Raw genomic sequence first — 15,290 nt, 5'->3', positions numbered from 1 at the left:
CCCCCCCCCCCCCAAGCTACCACCATTATCCTGATACCTGGGAGGTGGTTTCGAGCAGATGTCTGCCACCCCCTGGGAGGGCCGCTGGGCTCTGCTTGCAGGATTCTCATCCACAAAAGTCACAGTGCATTGGGGGTGGCCAGCCCTATAGCTCTAGTCCCACCCAGGTGTCCAAACACCCAGTCACAGCCAGGTGGTGGTCCTAGCTGTTCCTTCTTATCTGGCAGTGGAGCCGCATAGGCCTGGTACTTGTTGCCTGGAGAATGCTGAAGGGGGATCCTCCTGGGCTTTCCCAGTCTAAACTCAGACCTCCTCTCTGGGGATTCCCACCTTTGGTTGCTCCCTCTCCTTTTCTTTTCTGTCTTCTCTCTGGCTTTGTTAGCTAGTCCCTGCTTCTGCCTTAGGGGGAACTGGATCCTCCCCCTCGCTGGGGCAGAGGGCTTCCCCCACAATGGCCTGCCCCATCCCAGAAATCAGTGCTACACTTCCCACCCTACTCTGACTGGTCTCCTCCCGGCAATCAGTGATACAGCCCCAGACCCACATCATCCCATTAACTCGTTTCACCTAGGTTCCTCCTGCAACCTTAAGGGGGCTTCACCTCATCTGACCTCTGCCAGGCAGGTGCTGCTGGGAGGAGGAGCAGGGAGAAGTCTGACCCATTCTTAACAGCAGGCCGCAGAGTAACCTACAAACTGCTCTTTCTGCTCCATGCTGACTTTTCCCCTTCAGTGAGAATGGTGTCAACCACTCCCTCCCTAATCTCCACCTGAAAACACCTTTGGTTCTTGATGGGCAGGGGGAAAGCTCTGCCTGACACGTGCAGCAACCCTGATTGGCTGCTATTTCCCAGGAGATGAGCAAGTGTGGAAAGAATCAGAGGGATCCCCCTAGGCAGGGTTGAATACACGAGAGCTGGAACCTTAAATCAGTGTTTCCCCATTTTATTTGGCCACGGAACCCTTTTAAACTTGCAAGAATTTCGCAGAACCCTTAATAACAGTCTGATATACGGAGCTGAAAAAGTAGACCACAAATAAGTAAGGATAATAATAAACAAATGCTAAACAAGGTCACAAGATCAACATTTAGTTTAATTGCACATATTTAAAAACAAAATTAAAATCACATTTAATGTGTACAAAAAATAAAGCTCAATAATTAATATGCATTATATTGGAAGTTTTCAATACGAAGAGTGGGTTTTCTTCTTTTCTTGGCAAATTCTTTTTATATTTGGATTAATACTGGAAAGTTGGATTCACTTATCTGGCACGGCATTCAGTCGATTTCTGTTTTCATTTTTGTTGCTGCGTAATTCGAGAACTCAGTTTCGGACAAGTATGTGCTGGTGAAGAGTAACAACTGACGAATTGCACATCTTGATAAAGCTGAATATTCTTGGCATAAACCACCCCAAAATGTAATCAGAGAAACTTCTTTAAATTTTTGTATTACTTGGCCATCTGAAGCAATTTCAATTAGGTTTTCATAATCTTGCGACAAAAAACTGACTGGATTTTCTTGTTATACTTAATAGATTTCAAATCCAGTTATTGTTGCCATTTATGGTTGGAAAATACTTTATGATGTTTGTGTATACCGTAAAATCCTGACTATAATGCACACCTATGCATAATGCGCATCTACCTTTTAAACATGAGAATTCCGGCATAAACTGAGCTCCTATCTATAATGCACACCCTGACTTTGCCGTATTTAATCTTGCCGTATTTTGTTTTGTCTTGTCTTGTCTTGCCTTTTTGTATTGCCAGGTAATCACGTGTGAGTGCATGAGTATACAGTGCACAGCGTTTCCATGCTGTCTTTGGGATGGCATGAGTTGTCGGCGATCTCACACGACCGCTCAAACACTTAAAGTTGTTATCTATGCTGAGGCTCATGGCAACTGAGCTGCAAGCCATGAATTTGATGGCATAGCAGAGTCTAACATTTGGCTTTGGAGACGGCAGAAAGAGCACGTTTTGTTGCCAATTTTCCATCTCCCAGTCATAGCAGAGACTTGGGATTAACGTGGCTTTCTCAACTAAAAGTCTTATACGTATTTGGATGTTGTGATTGTGAACACCTGGAGAGGCAGTCTGCTCAAGGCAAAGTTGGCCTTGAATCATGATATCTATGGCTTCAGTTGAATGGCTTGTGTGAAATTTGGAAGAGCGGCTCAGAGAGACCTCTCTCCTTTACTTAAGGATAGAATCTCATGGCAACCTGAAGGAAAAAGTCCTCATGGCAGACAGAAAGCCACGCTTGCAGAGTATCCTCAGCCTTAGGTTAGTTATTGCTTCAAGGGCCTTCAAGAAAGCAAGGTTGTGTGTCTTGTGTTAGTTTTATTTAAAAGTTTTTCAGTGTGTTATTTTAACAGGTAAATTAATCTCTTACATTGATAACTCTTGTGTAGTTTTTTGCTGTGCGATAATGTGAAAAACAATTAGATTAACTAGGTAAGTAAATGGGCAGTTAGGAAACATTACAGATCGCTTATAATAAATTTATTAGGTATCCTGTTAGTCTTTAAAGTGCTACATAACTTTTTTTCTTTTTGTTTTACCAAGATTCAACTAACACAGCTACCTCTCTATTACAATAAATTTGATATGCTCAAAATCTTTTTTACTTTTATTCATTAAAGCAATGTGTTACTCATTGGCTATAACAGTGGTTTTAAATGCTTGAATGAAATATTATAGTGATGAAATTCATATTTAGGTTGCATAACATTAACTTCTCATGTTTTATAAAACTTACATATTTAAGAATGACATTTTTATGTAAAAGACATGAACCTAATGAGAATGGGATATGAACAAATTAAAGAGAAAAAAATATTTAACAGAATGTAAACCACAAAACTAGATAATTTTTATGTCTGTAGTTAGTAAAATAAGTAATTCATTAAACAATAAATATCCTAAGAGGTGGATTATTTACAGTGGTGTAGTGAGGAGGGCGTGGGGAAGGGGGGAGGGGAAGTGGCCCCTGGGTTCCACACTAGTGAAGTGCCAGTGTAGTCCCCCTACACTCCCCCCGTCATCCCTCTGCTCACCTGCTCCTCTGCCTGCCACCAGCAGCTGGAACTACTTCCTCCCCGCCTTTCTGCCCCCAGCCTGACTCCCTCCACCTCTGCCTAAGGATTAGTGCGTGTGGGACCCAGCCCCAAACTGGAGGGGGTCAGGTAAGACGCGGTACAAATTCCCCCCACTTCTCCCAGGGTTGAGCTCAGCTATGCGTCAGGTTTGGGGCCCCGTTATTTGGCATGAGGGGGCACCAATTTTGCCTTCGTCTCCAGGCGCATAACACCCTCACTACACCTCTGCTTCTGGATGTCAGCAGCCAGATTGTGAATACGACACGACAGTATTGTTTGATAGCAGCACAGCCTCAACTTTTTGACAAGACATACATCCAACATACACATTACAATATCTTTTGCTCATGGTTTTATGATTCCTCAATTGTGTGCACTTCTCCTGTGACGATATATGATAGTTAACTTTGTAAGATGCCTCTGTTGCATTTTTGTTATCTGTTTTGGCAATTTTTGACTTGAAGAGTTTACTTTTTACAAGTGATGCAAGCTTCCTCTTAAAAAAACTAATATCTTTATCTTTGTATTCCAAGTGATTCGTTTCAAAATGTCGTTACAATTTAGCAGGTACTAAAGAACTATTATTAATATTTTGTTGCATAGTACACACTGGGCATCTAGAGCATCTTTATTTTCATTGCTTGTGAATCCAAATGACAAATAGTCCTCAGCATACCTGCATTTCTTATTACTTGGCTGTAATTCTTCATAATTAGCTTGAACTACCTCGGTATCTTCCTTGCTGGTTTCAGTAACAGGAGTGTTTGAAGTACTCGCTTTTTTCTTTAAAGTTCCTTCTTTTAGCCAATGGTCCATGGGGAATTTTGGTATCAATAATCGAAATTCTACATGTAGATACTATTAACTTGTTGTATTGTTAAAGTCACTCATAGTGATCCACACTCCCTGACAGTGAGTACGGGGATTTCTGGTGTTATATAATACGTGATCATACCACTGATTGTCTGCGCACTCAGTGCTGAGTAGTGAGTAAGAATGTTAAAATGTGGTTAACTGACTAGTTGATGGAATTCCCATTGACTAGTCGATAGGCACTTCTGTATTCCTCCTTTGAAATGTATAGCTGGGGAGTCCTCAGCTGCCCCTGGGCTCCATGGCAGCTGCCCCTTTGAATCGCCATCTCTGCATGTTTCAAAGGGGCAGTGGAGCCTGGGGTCAGCTAAGGATTCCCCAGCTGATTCCGGGCTCCGCGTGACACTTCCCCGGAACCTGGGGTCAATTGGGGATTCTTTAACATCCTTAGTAGTGAGTAGAATTTTCTCAGAGAATCCTTATTTTCACTTTGCAGAACCCCAGGGTGCCTCAAAATGCCATTTGGGAAACACTGTCTTAAGTCATTCCCAGACTGGCTCCAGCTGGTTCTAAAATTGTGGCATGGAATCCCATGCATCAGCAACTATGCTAGGAGGGCTGCAGTGGCAGCAGAGAAGCCCCTACTGCAGACCCCAGGCTGGGGTAACTGAGGTGGCAATACCTACAAGAGGGGCGGGAGACATTTCCCTCCAAGACTGGAGAGATCCAGGTGCAAGAGGTCAGCACCATTGCATAGGATTGAAGGGAGATGGGGCCCCAGCAGGAGAGGAGACAGGCCTTGCTGCATTTCCCTTTCTGACATGTTGCCATGGACGGTAAAATGCTGCTGGAACAGAATGCTTTTGCTCTTGGGTGGACACCAAGCAGAGGCTCTTGCTGAAGGCCAACATAGAGCTTAGATGCCATGTCTCTGATTCTCCCATTGGTTTCTGTACTACGTGTGTAGTATACAATTCTATTTTAGCTACATTTCAGTTAGGATAATGTTACAATAGTTTAGCATTGGGCAAATCGCTTGGATTTGTACCTGATGTTAATTAAGGACAAGAATAGACCCTTATGATTATTACTTGAACTCAGACTTCAGATGAATATTGTGAAAAAAGATACGTGTCTGTTAAAACTGTAATGTGATACCCTTGCCCAAATGCTGATACTGCATCTATGTTAATTAAAGCTCTCCATTGTAGGGATGAGGAATGTCTGTGTCAGGAGATAAGAAAGAGCTGCCATCACCAGGTATTCTATGAAGGAACCAGGACAGACGAGAGGGCACAGGGATGTCTCATCAAAACGTGAGAAGGGGGCATACTGATGACTCTGCAGAAGGAAGGCAGGGAGTTCTCAATCAAGACAAGACAGCAATGATGGAAACCAGCATGATGGGACAATAGATAAGGAATGAGAAGAACAACTTGAGAAAACAAGCACTCAGCAAGACAGCATGAGGATGCAAATGCAAGAAAACTGCTATAAGAAAGAGCTGCACCTGCCACAGACATTGGGTTCGCCTGCCACTTCCACTGGGATCTCAGCCCAGGCTGAAAGGAACCTGGTCCCTATCCTTGTACCTGACTAGCTTGGCCAACTAGTAAAGGCAAGCAACTGACTGGTAATTATAAACATCAACTGGCAAAACAGTGTGTATGTGACCATATGCTAGCTGCTCCTCTACCATATTCTCAATAAACATGGCATGTTGCTTTTCCCACTGAAAAAGATCCTGTGTGCTTCTGCTAACAGGACATGTGAACTGTAATTTTTTTAAATATAAATATTTCTTGTAGCAGTAAAAGAAACATTCCAAACGTGATGCCTTGGTCTCCACACACAGCCTAAATCAATCATTCTGAGATCTGGTTTCTGCATGAATAAGGCATTAAAGTTGAGCCTGGTGACTAGAAAAACGTCCCCATAGATAATAATGGCATCTTTGATCATAGAATCATAGACTCACAGGGCTGGAAGAGACCTCAGGAGGTAATTGAGTGGAGCTCCCTGACCAAACCAGGACCAACCCCAACTATATCATCACAGCCAGGGCTTTGTCAAGCCGAGACTTAAAAACCTTTAGGGATGGAGATTTCACCCCCTCCCTAGGTAACCCATCCCAGTGCTTCACCACCCTCCTAGGGAAATAGTTTTTCCTAATATCCAACCTAGACCTTCCCCACTGCAACTTGAGACCATTGCTCCTTGTTCTGCCATCTGTCACCACTGAGAACAGCCTCTCTCCATCCTCTTTGGAACATGGAACAGCCTCTCTCCATCCTCTTCAGGAAGTTGAAGGCTGCTATCAAATCCCCCCTCACTCTTCTTCATTGCAGTAGAAACACCTAGCCCGCTGCAGGGGAGAGGGGGAATCCTTACTGGTACCAAGTTAGAAAAAGGAAACAAAGCATAGACCAGAGAAACATCTCCAATAATGAGAAGATTTATTGAAGAGAACTAAGGATGACATGGGCCTGGAAAGCAGCTTCATGGAAGGAATAGAAGCATCAGGCCTGAGTTCAGGCAAAAAATGACACATATTGTCACGGATTCCCTGTGATTAAAAGGGTGTAGTGGAACGAAATGTCTCTTTCTGGGACTGAACATGGAAGAAAAAGGGAAACATGATCATTTGTTCATTGTTCAGCACAGTCCTGAAGGAAAAAAGCAAAGAAGAAACATCAGTGAGAACAAGGAAAACACAGAATTCATAGAATCTGGGAGAGGATTATTCAATCCCTTGATGTCTAGGTTAGGGGCCCACTTCCGCTGCAAAACAAGCCTGAGTGCAGAAGTGAGAGCCTGGACCACAGAACCCAGCTGTTGGACACATCTGCAGCCCCAACACCCCAGCCCTGCAAGTAGCAGCCAACATGAAGTAAAAATGCTGTCTTTCCAGGAACGGAACTTCAGCTTCACATCTCAGGTGAGTTGTTGCCCACTGAACTACCAAGGCTCCAACTCCAAGAATGGTTCATATTGGCTCCAGCTTTCTCTCCACAAAGGATTTCATTGATGCACTGGTTAGAAATGGGATGAATCTCAGCTCCCGGTGAACTGGCTAGGTGGGTACCAGGGCAAGGCTTATCTCAGAGAAAGAGCTCATCAGAAACTAGCACTTCATTTTAGGAGAATCTCGTGCTTATTTAATACGCTTCAGCCATTTTTCATCAATCTGATTTTATGAACTTGGGCTCCAGGGCTGCAGAAGGCAGAACTCTTCCTGGGAACAACTGAGTGCCACCAACTCCCACTGATTTTGAGAACTGAGAGCACATAGCATATAGCAGGATTGGGCTCTTAAATGAAATCAACGTTGTCTCCCAGTTCTTTGATTGGGCTGATGAAGACTAGACAGCCATAACCTACAGGAATGTATATTGTCCTGCTTATCCCAGCTCTGTGTACCTACTCAGCACTCCTCCCACCTCACCTCACCTTACTTCTTGCTCCCAACTCACCACCTTCACCACATCCTCCTAGTGGCTGCTCAGTGCTTCCAGCTCTCACTTACCCTTCCCCTGCTAGCAGACGTTGTTAGGAGCAGAGTGACTTGTATTCTGCAACAGCATTCTCATCTGGAAGAGATGGGGACATTCCCATTGAAGTAAGATGCCCTTTACACATCCCCTTCCTGGGATGCCCCTTATACATCTTCTCTGCTGCCCTCCTATGGAGTGTTTCTGATCCATAGAAGCTCAGAATGGATATCTGAAATCTTCCCAGTTCTCCATCCCCTGTTCCATAGCAGGCTTGCAAGGTACAGTCAGAACCTATGGCCTGAGCCAAAGCTCATTGAAGTAAACGGCGACTTCAATAGGTTTGCATCAAATCCCTATTGACTTCCAAAGGCCCCAGTAGCAACACCGTCCATCAACTTTAGTAAATGCAGTGACAGCCCCCCTTTGGTGTGTAGTCTAAACAAAGCCCTCCCACCTGTTTCATAGTAATCGTAGATCAGCACCGGCGCTGGTTTGATGTTGGACACAGGAAGGTCTTGTTCAACTGAGAAAGCGAAACTGATATTCTTCTGTGAGACCTGGGAACAGGAGGATAGAGATTGGCATCAACTTTTTTCATAGAATATGGACTTTAGGTAGTTGGTCAATCCCAGGGACAGCTCAGCTGTGGTGGGTTCTCAACACATCTCCTAGGTGCACGATGCGCCCCAGCCCAGGCATTTGTTTTTTACCTGCCTGTAGCCACCATTTTAGAAACACTCGTATGTCCACACCTCTCTGCCGCAAAAACTCATGCAAATGAAGCACAGATTAGCATATTGCCACACTTCATTTACATAATTAATTAGGGCCATTTTTGTGCAAGAGGTTTTTGTGCAAAAAGGAGCTGTGTAGATTGCTCCTTTTTGCTCAAAAACCCCCTCTTGTGCAAGAGCCGTTCTTCCTGAAAAAATGAGGAAGTGAGGGTTTGTATCCCATGGCATCTCCCCCTTCGCATTAGCAATATAAGGGTATGTCTACACTAGCTCGTTAATTCGAGCTAGGTAGGCAAATCAGGCAACTGGAGTTGCAAATGAAGCCCAGGATTTAAATATCCTGGGCTTCATTTGCATCTTCCCGTCCGGCCGCCATTTTTTAATGTGGAATGAGGAGTAACAGTTAATCCGAACTAAGGACTTAGTTCGGATTAACTTCTGACTGCCGCCTGTAGCCATGGGCAGTTCGTTCGAACTAAGGGGGATTTAAAAATGGTGGCCGGATGGGAACATGCAAATAAAGCCCGGGATATTTAAATCCCGGGCTTCATTTGCACCTCCGGTTGCCTGATTTGCCTACCTAGCTCGAATTAATGAGCTAGTGTAGACATACCCTAAGGGAGTAGTTGACTACCCGAGAGAAGCAGGAGCTGGTGCTTGGGGGAGCCAGCTTAAAAGCATTTTTTTCTAATTAGTAAAGCTGCTTGTGGGGACATCCCCAATCCTCAGACAGGCGCAATTTGTGGGTGTTTAGTGGGGTGAGTGTGTAGTGGAGTGGAGTGGCCACCCACTGACCTAGAGGTGGACGAACCTCTCTGGCAGCCATCTTGGTCACAATCTAGCCCCTCCTAGTCACCTGACCGAAATCCAGGGGGCGTGACGAGGACTATAAGAGCCCAGCCTGAGAGTTTAGTCAGGGGCCAGGAGGAACCAGAGGCCTGCTCAGAGCTCCTTGTCTGGCCCAGGCCTCCGACCACCTCTGATCCAAAGGGCCTGCCAGACGACTTGTACCGTCTGGACCCCGAGGGTCAGCCAGAACGCTGCCTCCTGCTGCCACCAGAGCACCAGCTGGGGCGGAGGGCTGGCCTGGCCCCCAGCTGGATGCCACCACCCTGGACTCCCCTAGTGACCTGCCGGAAACCCAGGTACCCACTGAGGGGGAAAATGGAAGTGGCCAGAGAATAGGGAGGGCTGTTAAAGGCCTCAGGCCAGAGTGTTTCGGGCTGGAGTCCCCGCTGAGCCAGCAACAGCCTGTACTGCTGTTTCTAGGGCCCTGGGCCGGGACGCAGTGGAGTGGGTGGGCCTGTGCCCCCCTGCCACTCCCCTATGGGGTAGCAGTCTCCCCATCTCTGCCACTGCAGGTGAGCGACCTGCAACTCTCCTGAACAAGGAGACAAACCACTGGTTACTAAACTGATAAAGGGTGCCTCTTTGCTGCCCCGCCCTGACCTAGGGCCAGGGCTCCATGATTGGATTTACTGACTGCCCCAGCTGGAACAAGGCCTGGGCAACTGAACTACTGTTTGTATCTGGGTATTATTTGCAGCCCACCCTGACCTGGGGCCAGGGCTCTGAACCAGTGTTATTTGCCACCCGCATGAACAAGGCTCGGCTACTGAATGCCCGACCAAGTGTGTTGGACTGTTGCCCACCCTGAACCAGGGTCTGGGCTTCTGCTCTGACTGTGTTTGCTGCCCTTCCAACCCTGGCCGGGCTTTTGAACTAACTGGGTTTATTTTGCTTCCCCACCCTGACCGGGGGCCAGGGCTCTTTGCTGGGGCTTGTTTGCCTCTTACCCCAACCTGAAGCAAGGCCAGGCCCTGAACAGTTTTCCCCTCGCCCCAACCTGAACCCTCTCACCCCAACCGGAACAAGGCTGGTTATTGAACTCTTGACTTGGGGGTTTATTTTACGTGTCTGTGTAGAGGGACAGAGTGGCCGCCCACTGACCCGGAGGCGGAGGAACCCCTCTGGGAGGCCTAATCGGCTTTACAGGGTGGTAAAAGGAGAAGGAACAATAACATTTCCAGATCAGATAAAACTAATGCTCCATCTAGCACAGTATCCTGCCTGTGCCAGTGGCCATCACTAGCTCCTTCAAAAGAAATCCCTAGTGGAGCAGCATGCCCACTGGAGAAGTTGCTCTCTCGTCCCCTGCAGTCAGTGGATGAAAGGAGGAAATATTTTTTGTGTGAGTGGTTTATTTGAATAAAAGAATAGGAGGCTGCTAGAAGCTACTGGAAGGAGGTGGGCACGTTAGAATAGTTTCAGTGTAGATGGATAAACCGGAAAAGGTGCATGATCAATGCAGTTAATCAGATACAAAGGCCCTTCCCATATGTGCATATTCTATGCAAAATTAAAACCTGCTAAACCCAAAACAAAGAACTGATTTTCTAGAACTCACACTCTCCAGATAGAAGAGGACATGGTTTTGCTTGGTTTCTACTTGCATCACTTTCTGATCCTCACGAAGCTTTAGACAAGGAAATGGGGAAAAATAGAGTATTAATAATCACTGAAAACACTATTCATTGCACTGAAAACAAAACACCCCAGAATCTGCAGAAAATGACTGAGCCAAAATGTTATCTAATGTCTAGTGTGAGTCAGTCAAAATAATCACTTGCTAGAGACCTGAGGGTGTCGTGGCTTTGTCAGGAAATGCACATACCTAGACAGTTATACACAAAACAGGCAGTTGGAATTCCAGTTAGTTAATCTAATCCAGTGATCCCCAGCTTTGTTCATGTTAGGACATCGCACTTCCATTTAGCCAGGCTGTATCTTGGAGCTCCCTCCAACCTTGCTTTGAAACAAGTACTAGTGATTTCCAGGTTCCCGCCCCCCAGTTCAGGTGTGACCCCCCTCCCCCGGCTGAGAATCCATAAAGTAGTGGATTAAGATTACTAGGACAGTAGATTTTCGGTGATAGCCAGGCCTCTCTTTTTATGTACTCCATGTTGTAACCTTCCATAATCCCATCTACCCGCAGGCTTATCCACATCACTGCCACCCCGTACCTTTTTCAGGGATGAACTGACAGGTACAAAGCCAGAGAGCATCTTGACATCAATTATGGCCATGTTGGAGGTATTGCGCGTCCCAGTGTAACTGAAATGAGAGGGACTGGATCACTCTGGACCAAGAAGGTGGAGGAAACACAGTGACCCTTGGCCTTCAGAGCACACATAGCCTGCAAAGGCCTTTTTAAATAGCATGTAATTGCTGATCATTTATTAACATAAAAGTTACCAAAGATAAATGTCCAAGACGGGGACAAGCATTCTCCAGGAGGAACAGGGGTCTGGACAGATGGGGAATCGCTGGGGTTTGGGATCAGTGTCTAGCAGCCCAAGACGATTAATATCCTGAAGTATTTTACACGGATCATGTAATACCCTTTAATATTTGTAATCTGTCCTTTCAAAAGCTATTCCTTTTTAACCAACCATTTTTTGCCATCCAGACAACTGAAGGGAGGTTACCTGGTTGAGCAGATGATATCAAACATTACCCGGAAATTAGCATTGCAGGAAGCATTTGCCGTTTGCACTGAGAGAGAGAACCCAGAAGCCTTTGTGGGAAGAAGGATGTTATATCTCAGGGTTATCTGAAATAGATGAAAAAAGGCTATGAACATTAGAAATGAGTTTGAGCTACTGGCCTACCTGTTGTGGTGATTCTGTACCCCTTTTTTCTTCCATGGACTGGAGAAATCCTGACTGACAACACCAACACCTTAGGGAAAAATTAGTGAGGGGGAGAACTATTTCAACAAACCACTGAACCAGCACAGAAGTTCTCCATCAGCAACATGTAAAATCTTCCTTTCCCTAACAACTGAAATTCCATCCAGCTGAACAAGGAAAGGAATAAGTGTGCCATCAAGTAGCCAGCCAGAAGTGGAGAGGGGGTGGGGAGGAAGGTTAACCCCCATTAGATTATTTATCTGCCTAGGGTCATATAGGGTCCTTGTCATCAATGTTCCCTCTAATGTTTGTATTCCAGTGTATGGATTACATTCTGTTATGTGCACCAATGCATGTGCAGGTATGCACCACCAGTAGAAACTAAAAGGTAAATATAAATATATGGATAATGACTCCAACCAGGACAGTTGCTCACTACTCAAAGTATTGCATTTAGCTGTCAGAGAAATAAAAATTCTGAAATGCACAGATTAGTCAAAACCTAAAACAACACATTTTGAAAGAATAAAATTAAAGTAAGTAGATGTGCGTTGTAAGAAGTAGCAACAACAACTATACAAATATGTGTTGGGAGATGAGTGTGAAAAGGACACAGTGCATATGTACATGTGTCTCTGTGTGTGTGAGACTATGAATATGTGACAGAGTGGGTATGAGTGGGTGATAGTGTGTGTGATTGTGTAATAGTTTGTGTGACACTGTGTGTAACAGACATACTTTCACCATGGATGACAGAGGGGGTGTGTGACAGTATGTGTGTGTGTCACAGACTGTGTGTGACATTGTGCGTGGTTGGCTGGGTGGATGATACTGCAACAAGGAAGGTTTAGGTTGGACATTAGGAAAAACTTCCTAACTGTCAGGGTGGTTAAACACTGAAGTAAGTTGCCTAGAGCGGTTCTGGAATCTACATCTCTGGAGATATTTAAGAGCGGGTTGGAGAGACCTCTATGAGGGATAGTCTGGACAGTACTGGGTCCTGTCATGAGGGCAGGGGACTGGACTTGATGACCTCTTGAGGTCCCTGCCAGTTCTAGTGTTCTATGATACTGCATGTATGCGTGTGACACTATATATGTTTGTGAGACTGTGTGTGTGTGTGTGTGTTCCTTGCTTTAATGCCACGTGGCTCCCAAAGAGTTAAACTCTAACCCAGCGAGCCTGTGAGGACAGAGGTGAGAGTGCGCATAAGGTAGTGAGATTGTCTGAGAGGTTCAGACCAGATCTCAGGGTAGAGGGACCTTGGAACTTTGCAATCTCCATGCCAAAGATGGATGCCAGACACTGAATCTGCATCTCCCCACAGCTCTCTGTAGATAGCCAAGGACCTGGGTGTCTCCCGCCTAACCCCAGCCCAGCTCCCTCTACCCTGGAAAGAGGCTCATCTGCCTGCAGTCAGAGCTGGACTTGGAACTGCAGCTATTGCATGCTGTAAAAACAGCTTTGGGCCAAACAGGTGATATGGGGATGATGGGCAAAGCTGATTGGCTGCAGCACCTGGAACTAACTTATGAGTCTGCCCATGTAATATCTGATTGGCTGCCAACATCTGGATTGGCGAGATAGGGAGAGCTGATTGGCTGCAGCACCTGGGAACAGCTGACAAGGTTTCACATGCAGTAGCTGATTGGCTGCCAACAGAGAATCCTCCCTTGAGTAGATCTCTCCTGGTAGCTACTGCAGGATGGAGCAAGGTGGAAACAAGGGGCACCTGAACATGTGCGGTCAGCTGTGCCCACTCTGCCCATCAGCTGGATGGCATGTAAATCTCTCCTGAATGGCTGTGCATGTGCATAGCTTGCAGGGAACACAGCTTACCACCAAGGTATCTGCATGGCAAACGCTGTGACATAGGAGAATGCTATCACTGTGGCCAGGTGGGATGTGTCTGGAACAGATTATGAATTCCCTTGTACACTGTCTGTGGCACACAAGTGTGGACTTGTGCACGGGAAGCCTGTTGTGCTACATTCCAGGCAACTGCCCCAGCTCCTTGCTGTAGGACCATCTGTGAGTCCTCGGGGCTACCAATTCGGAATACTCAACAACTGGTCCCACCCCACAGAGCAATGAGAGCAAGCATGACTGGGGGACTGGGAGCATCCAGTCTGAGCACGTGGCCAGAGATGGAGACCAGGACAGTTGTAACCCCGTTGGAGCAGCAGGGGGCAGGGATGGAGAAGGGGGCAGCTATTTACTATCAATTCCTGAGACTTTGTCTGTCTGTCCCCACAGCTGGGGAACATGCACCCCTCCCCTTGCTTTGACCACTGCAGTGGCCATGGACAGGGGCTTCTCACCTGGCTCCAAGCTGCTGCGGAGAGAGGGCTGGGATTGTCCTCTCTTGCTAGGGTAGCCTCCATCCTGAACCCCCCAGCCCCACCACAGAGCAATGATTAAAATGAAGAACAGAAATTATTTGACTTAAGGACTTGAGCAATGCCAGGTAATCCTCCTAGTTATAGACTATTGGGGTATGTCTACACTACCCCGCTAGTTCGAACTAGCGGGGGTAATGTAGTCATCCGCAGTTGCAAATGAAGCCCGGGATTTGAATTTCCCGGGCTTCATTTGCATGAAGCCGGCCGGCGCCATTTTTAAATGCCGGCTAGTTTGAACCCCGTGCCGCACGGCTACACGCGGCATGGAGTAGCTAGTTCGGATTAGGCTTCTAATCCGAACTATCTGTACTCCTCGTGGAACCCTAATCCGAACTAGCTACTCCATGCCGCGTGTAGCACGGGGTTCGAACTAGCCGGCATTTAAAAATGGCGCCGGCCGGCTTCTTGCAAATGAAGCCTGGGAAATTCAAATCCCGGGCTTCATTTGCAACTGCGGATGACTACATTACCCCCGCTAGTTCGAACTAGCGGGGTAGTGTAGACATACCCTTGCAGCTCTTTGGGGGATTGACCTCATAATGCTTGTGTTCCCAGTTCTGGCTACATCACATGGCAATTTCCCCCACATTTAATACCACACGTCTTAACTGGAGCTTTCCCTCTTGACATGCTTGTTGCAGCGATCAACTCAAACACACTCTGAGTCAGTGGCAGAATCAGGAACACGACCCAGTTCTGCCTCCCATTCCTGTGCTATAATCAGACAACCACAGCTGTACTAAGGACCCTATTGTGATGTGTTTTCTGCCAGGGAGGTGGGCTTCTCCGGGAATATTCATATAAAAAAAGGTCAGAGTGAAGCATGTGAGAGCTGGGGAAAAGATATGCTCAGTCGAAGGAAACTGGTTCTGCCATAAGCTGCCAGTATAGATCAGGCAAACCCAGAGCCTGACTACCTTTAGAAAATTCTGCAAAACCACCTTCTTTGAAAAGAGTCCATCCTAGAAACAGTGACACTCAACACTGATGCGCCTCATGTACAAAACATCAATGAAACGAGTGCCTGCAAAAAATCCCTGAAAACATGT

General features: G+C 46.3%; 1 protein-coding gene across 2 annotated transcripts in view; it reads right to left on the bottom strand.

Annotated features, from left to right (window-relative positions):
- Positions 1 to 1,073: 1,073 nt before the first annotated feature.
- The window catches only part of LOC102455926 (ovostatin-like), a 76,475-nt gene continuing 62,258 nt past the window's right edge, over positions 1,074 to 15,290 (bottom strand). For both annotated transcript variants that reach the window (XM_006136392.5, XM_006136393.5), the window contains exons 31-36: positions 11,636 to 11,760; positions 11,171 to 11,261; positions 10,555 to 10,623; positions 7,868 to 7,970; positions 7,446 to 7,509; positions 1,074 to 6,585 (exon numbers count right to left, since the gene is read on the bottom strand). In XM_006136392.5, the coding sequence (XP_006136454.3) occupies positions 7,469 to 7,509; positions 7,868 to 7,970; positions 10,555 to 10,623; positions 11,171 to 11,261; positions 11,636 to 11,760 (429 nt within the window). In that variant the 3' untranslated portion in view covers positions 1,074 to 6,585; positions 7,446 to 7,468. The remainder of the gene's footprint in view (positions 6,586 to 7,445; positions 7,510 to 7,867; positions 7,971 to 10,554; positions 10,624 to 11,170; positions 11,262 to 11,635; positions 11,761 to 15,290) is intronic.

The sequence above is a fragment of the Pelodiscus sinensis genome, chromosome 1 (genome assembly GCF_052426305.1).
Source record: "Pelodiscus sinensis isolate ZL-2025 chromosome 1, ASM5242630v1, whole genome shotgun sequence".
NCBI lineage: Eukaryota > Metazoa > Chordata > Testudines > Trionychidae > Pelodiscus > Pelodiscus sinensis.
This window is presented reverse-complemented; position numbering and strand designations above follow the sequence as displayed.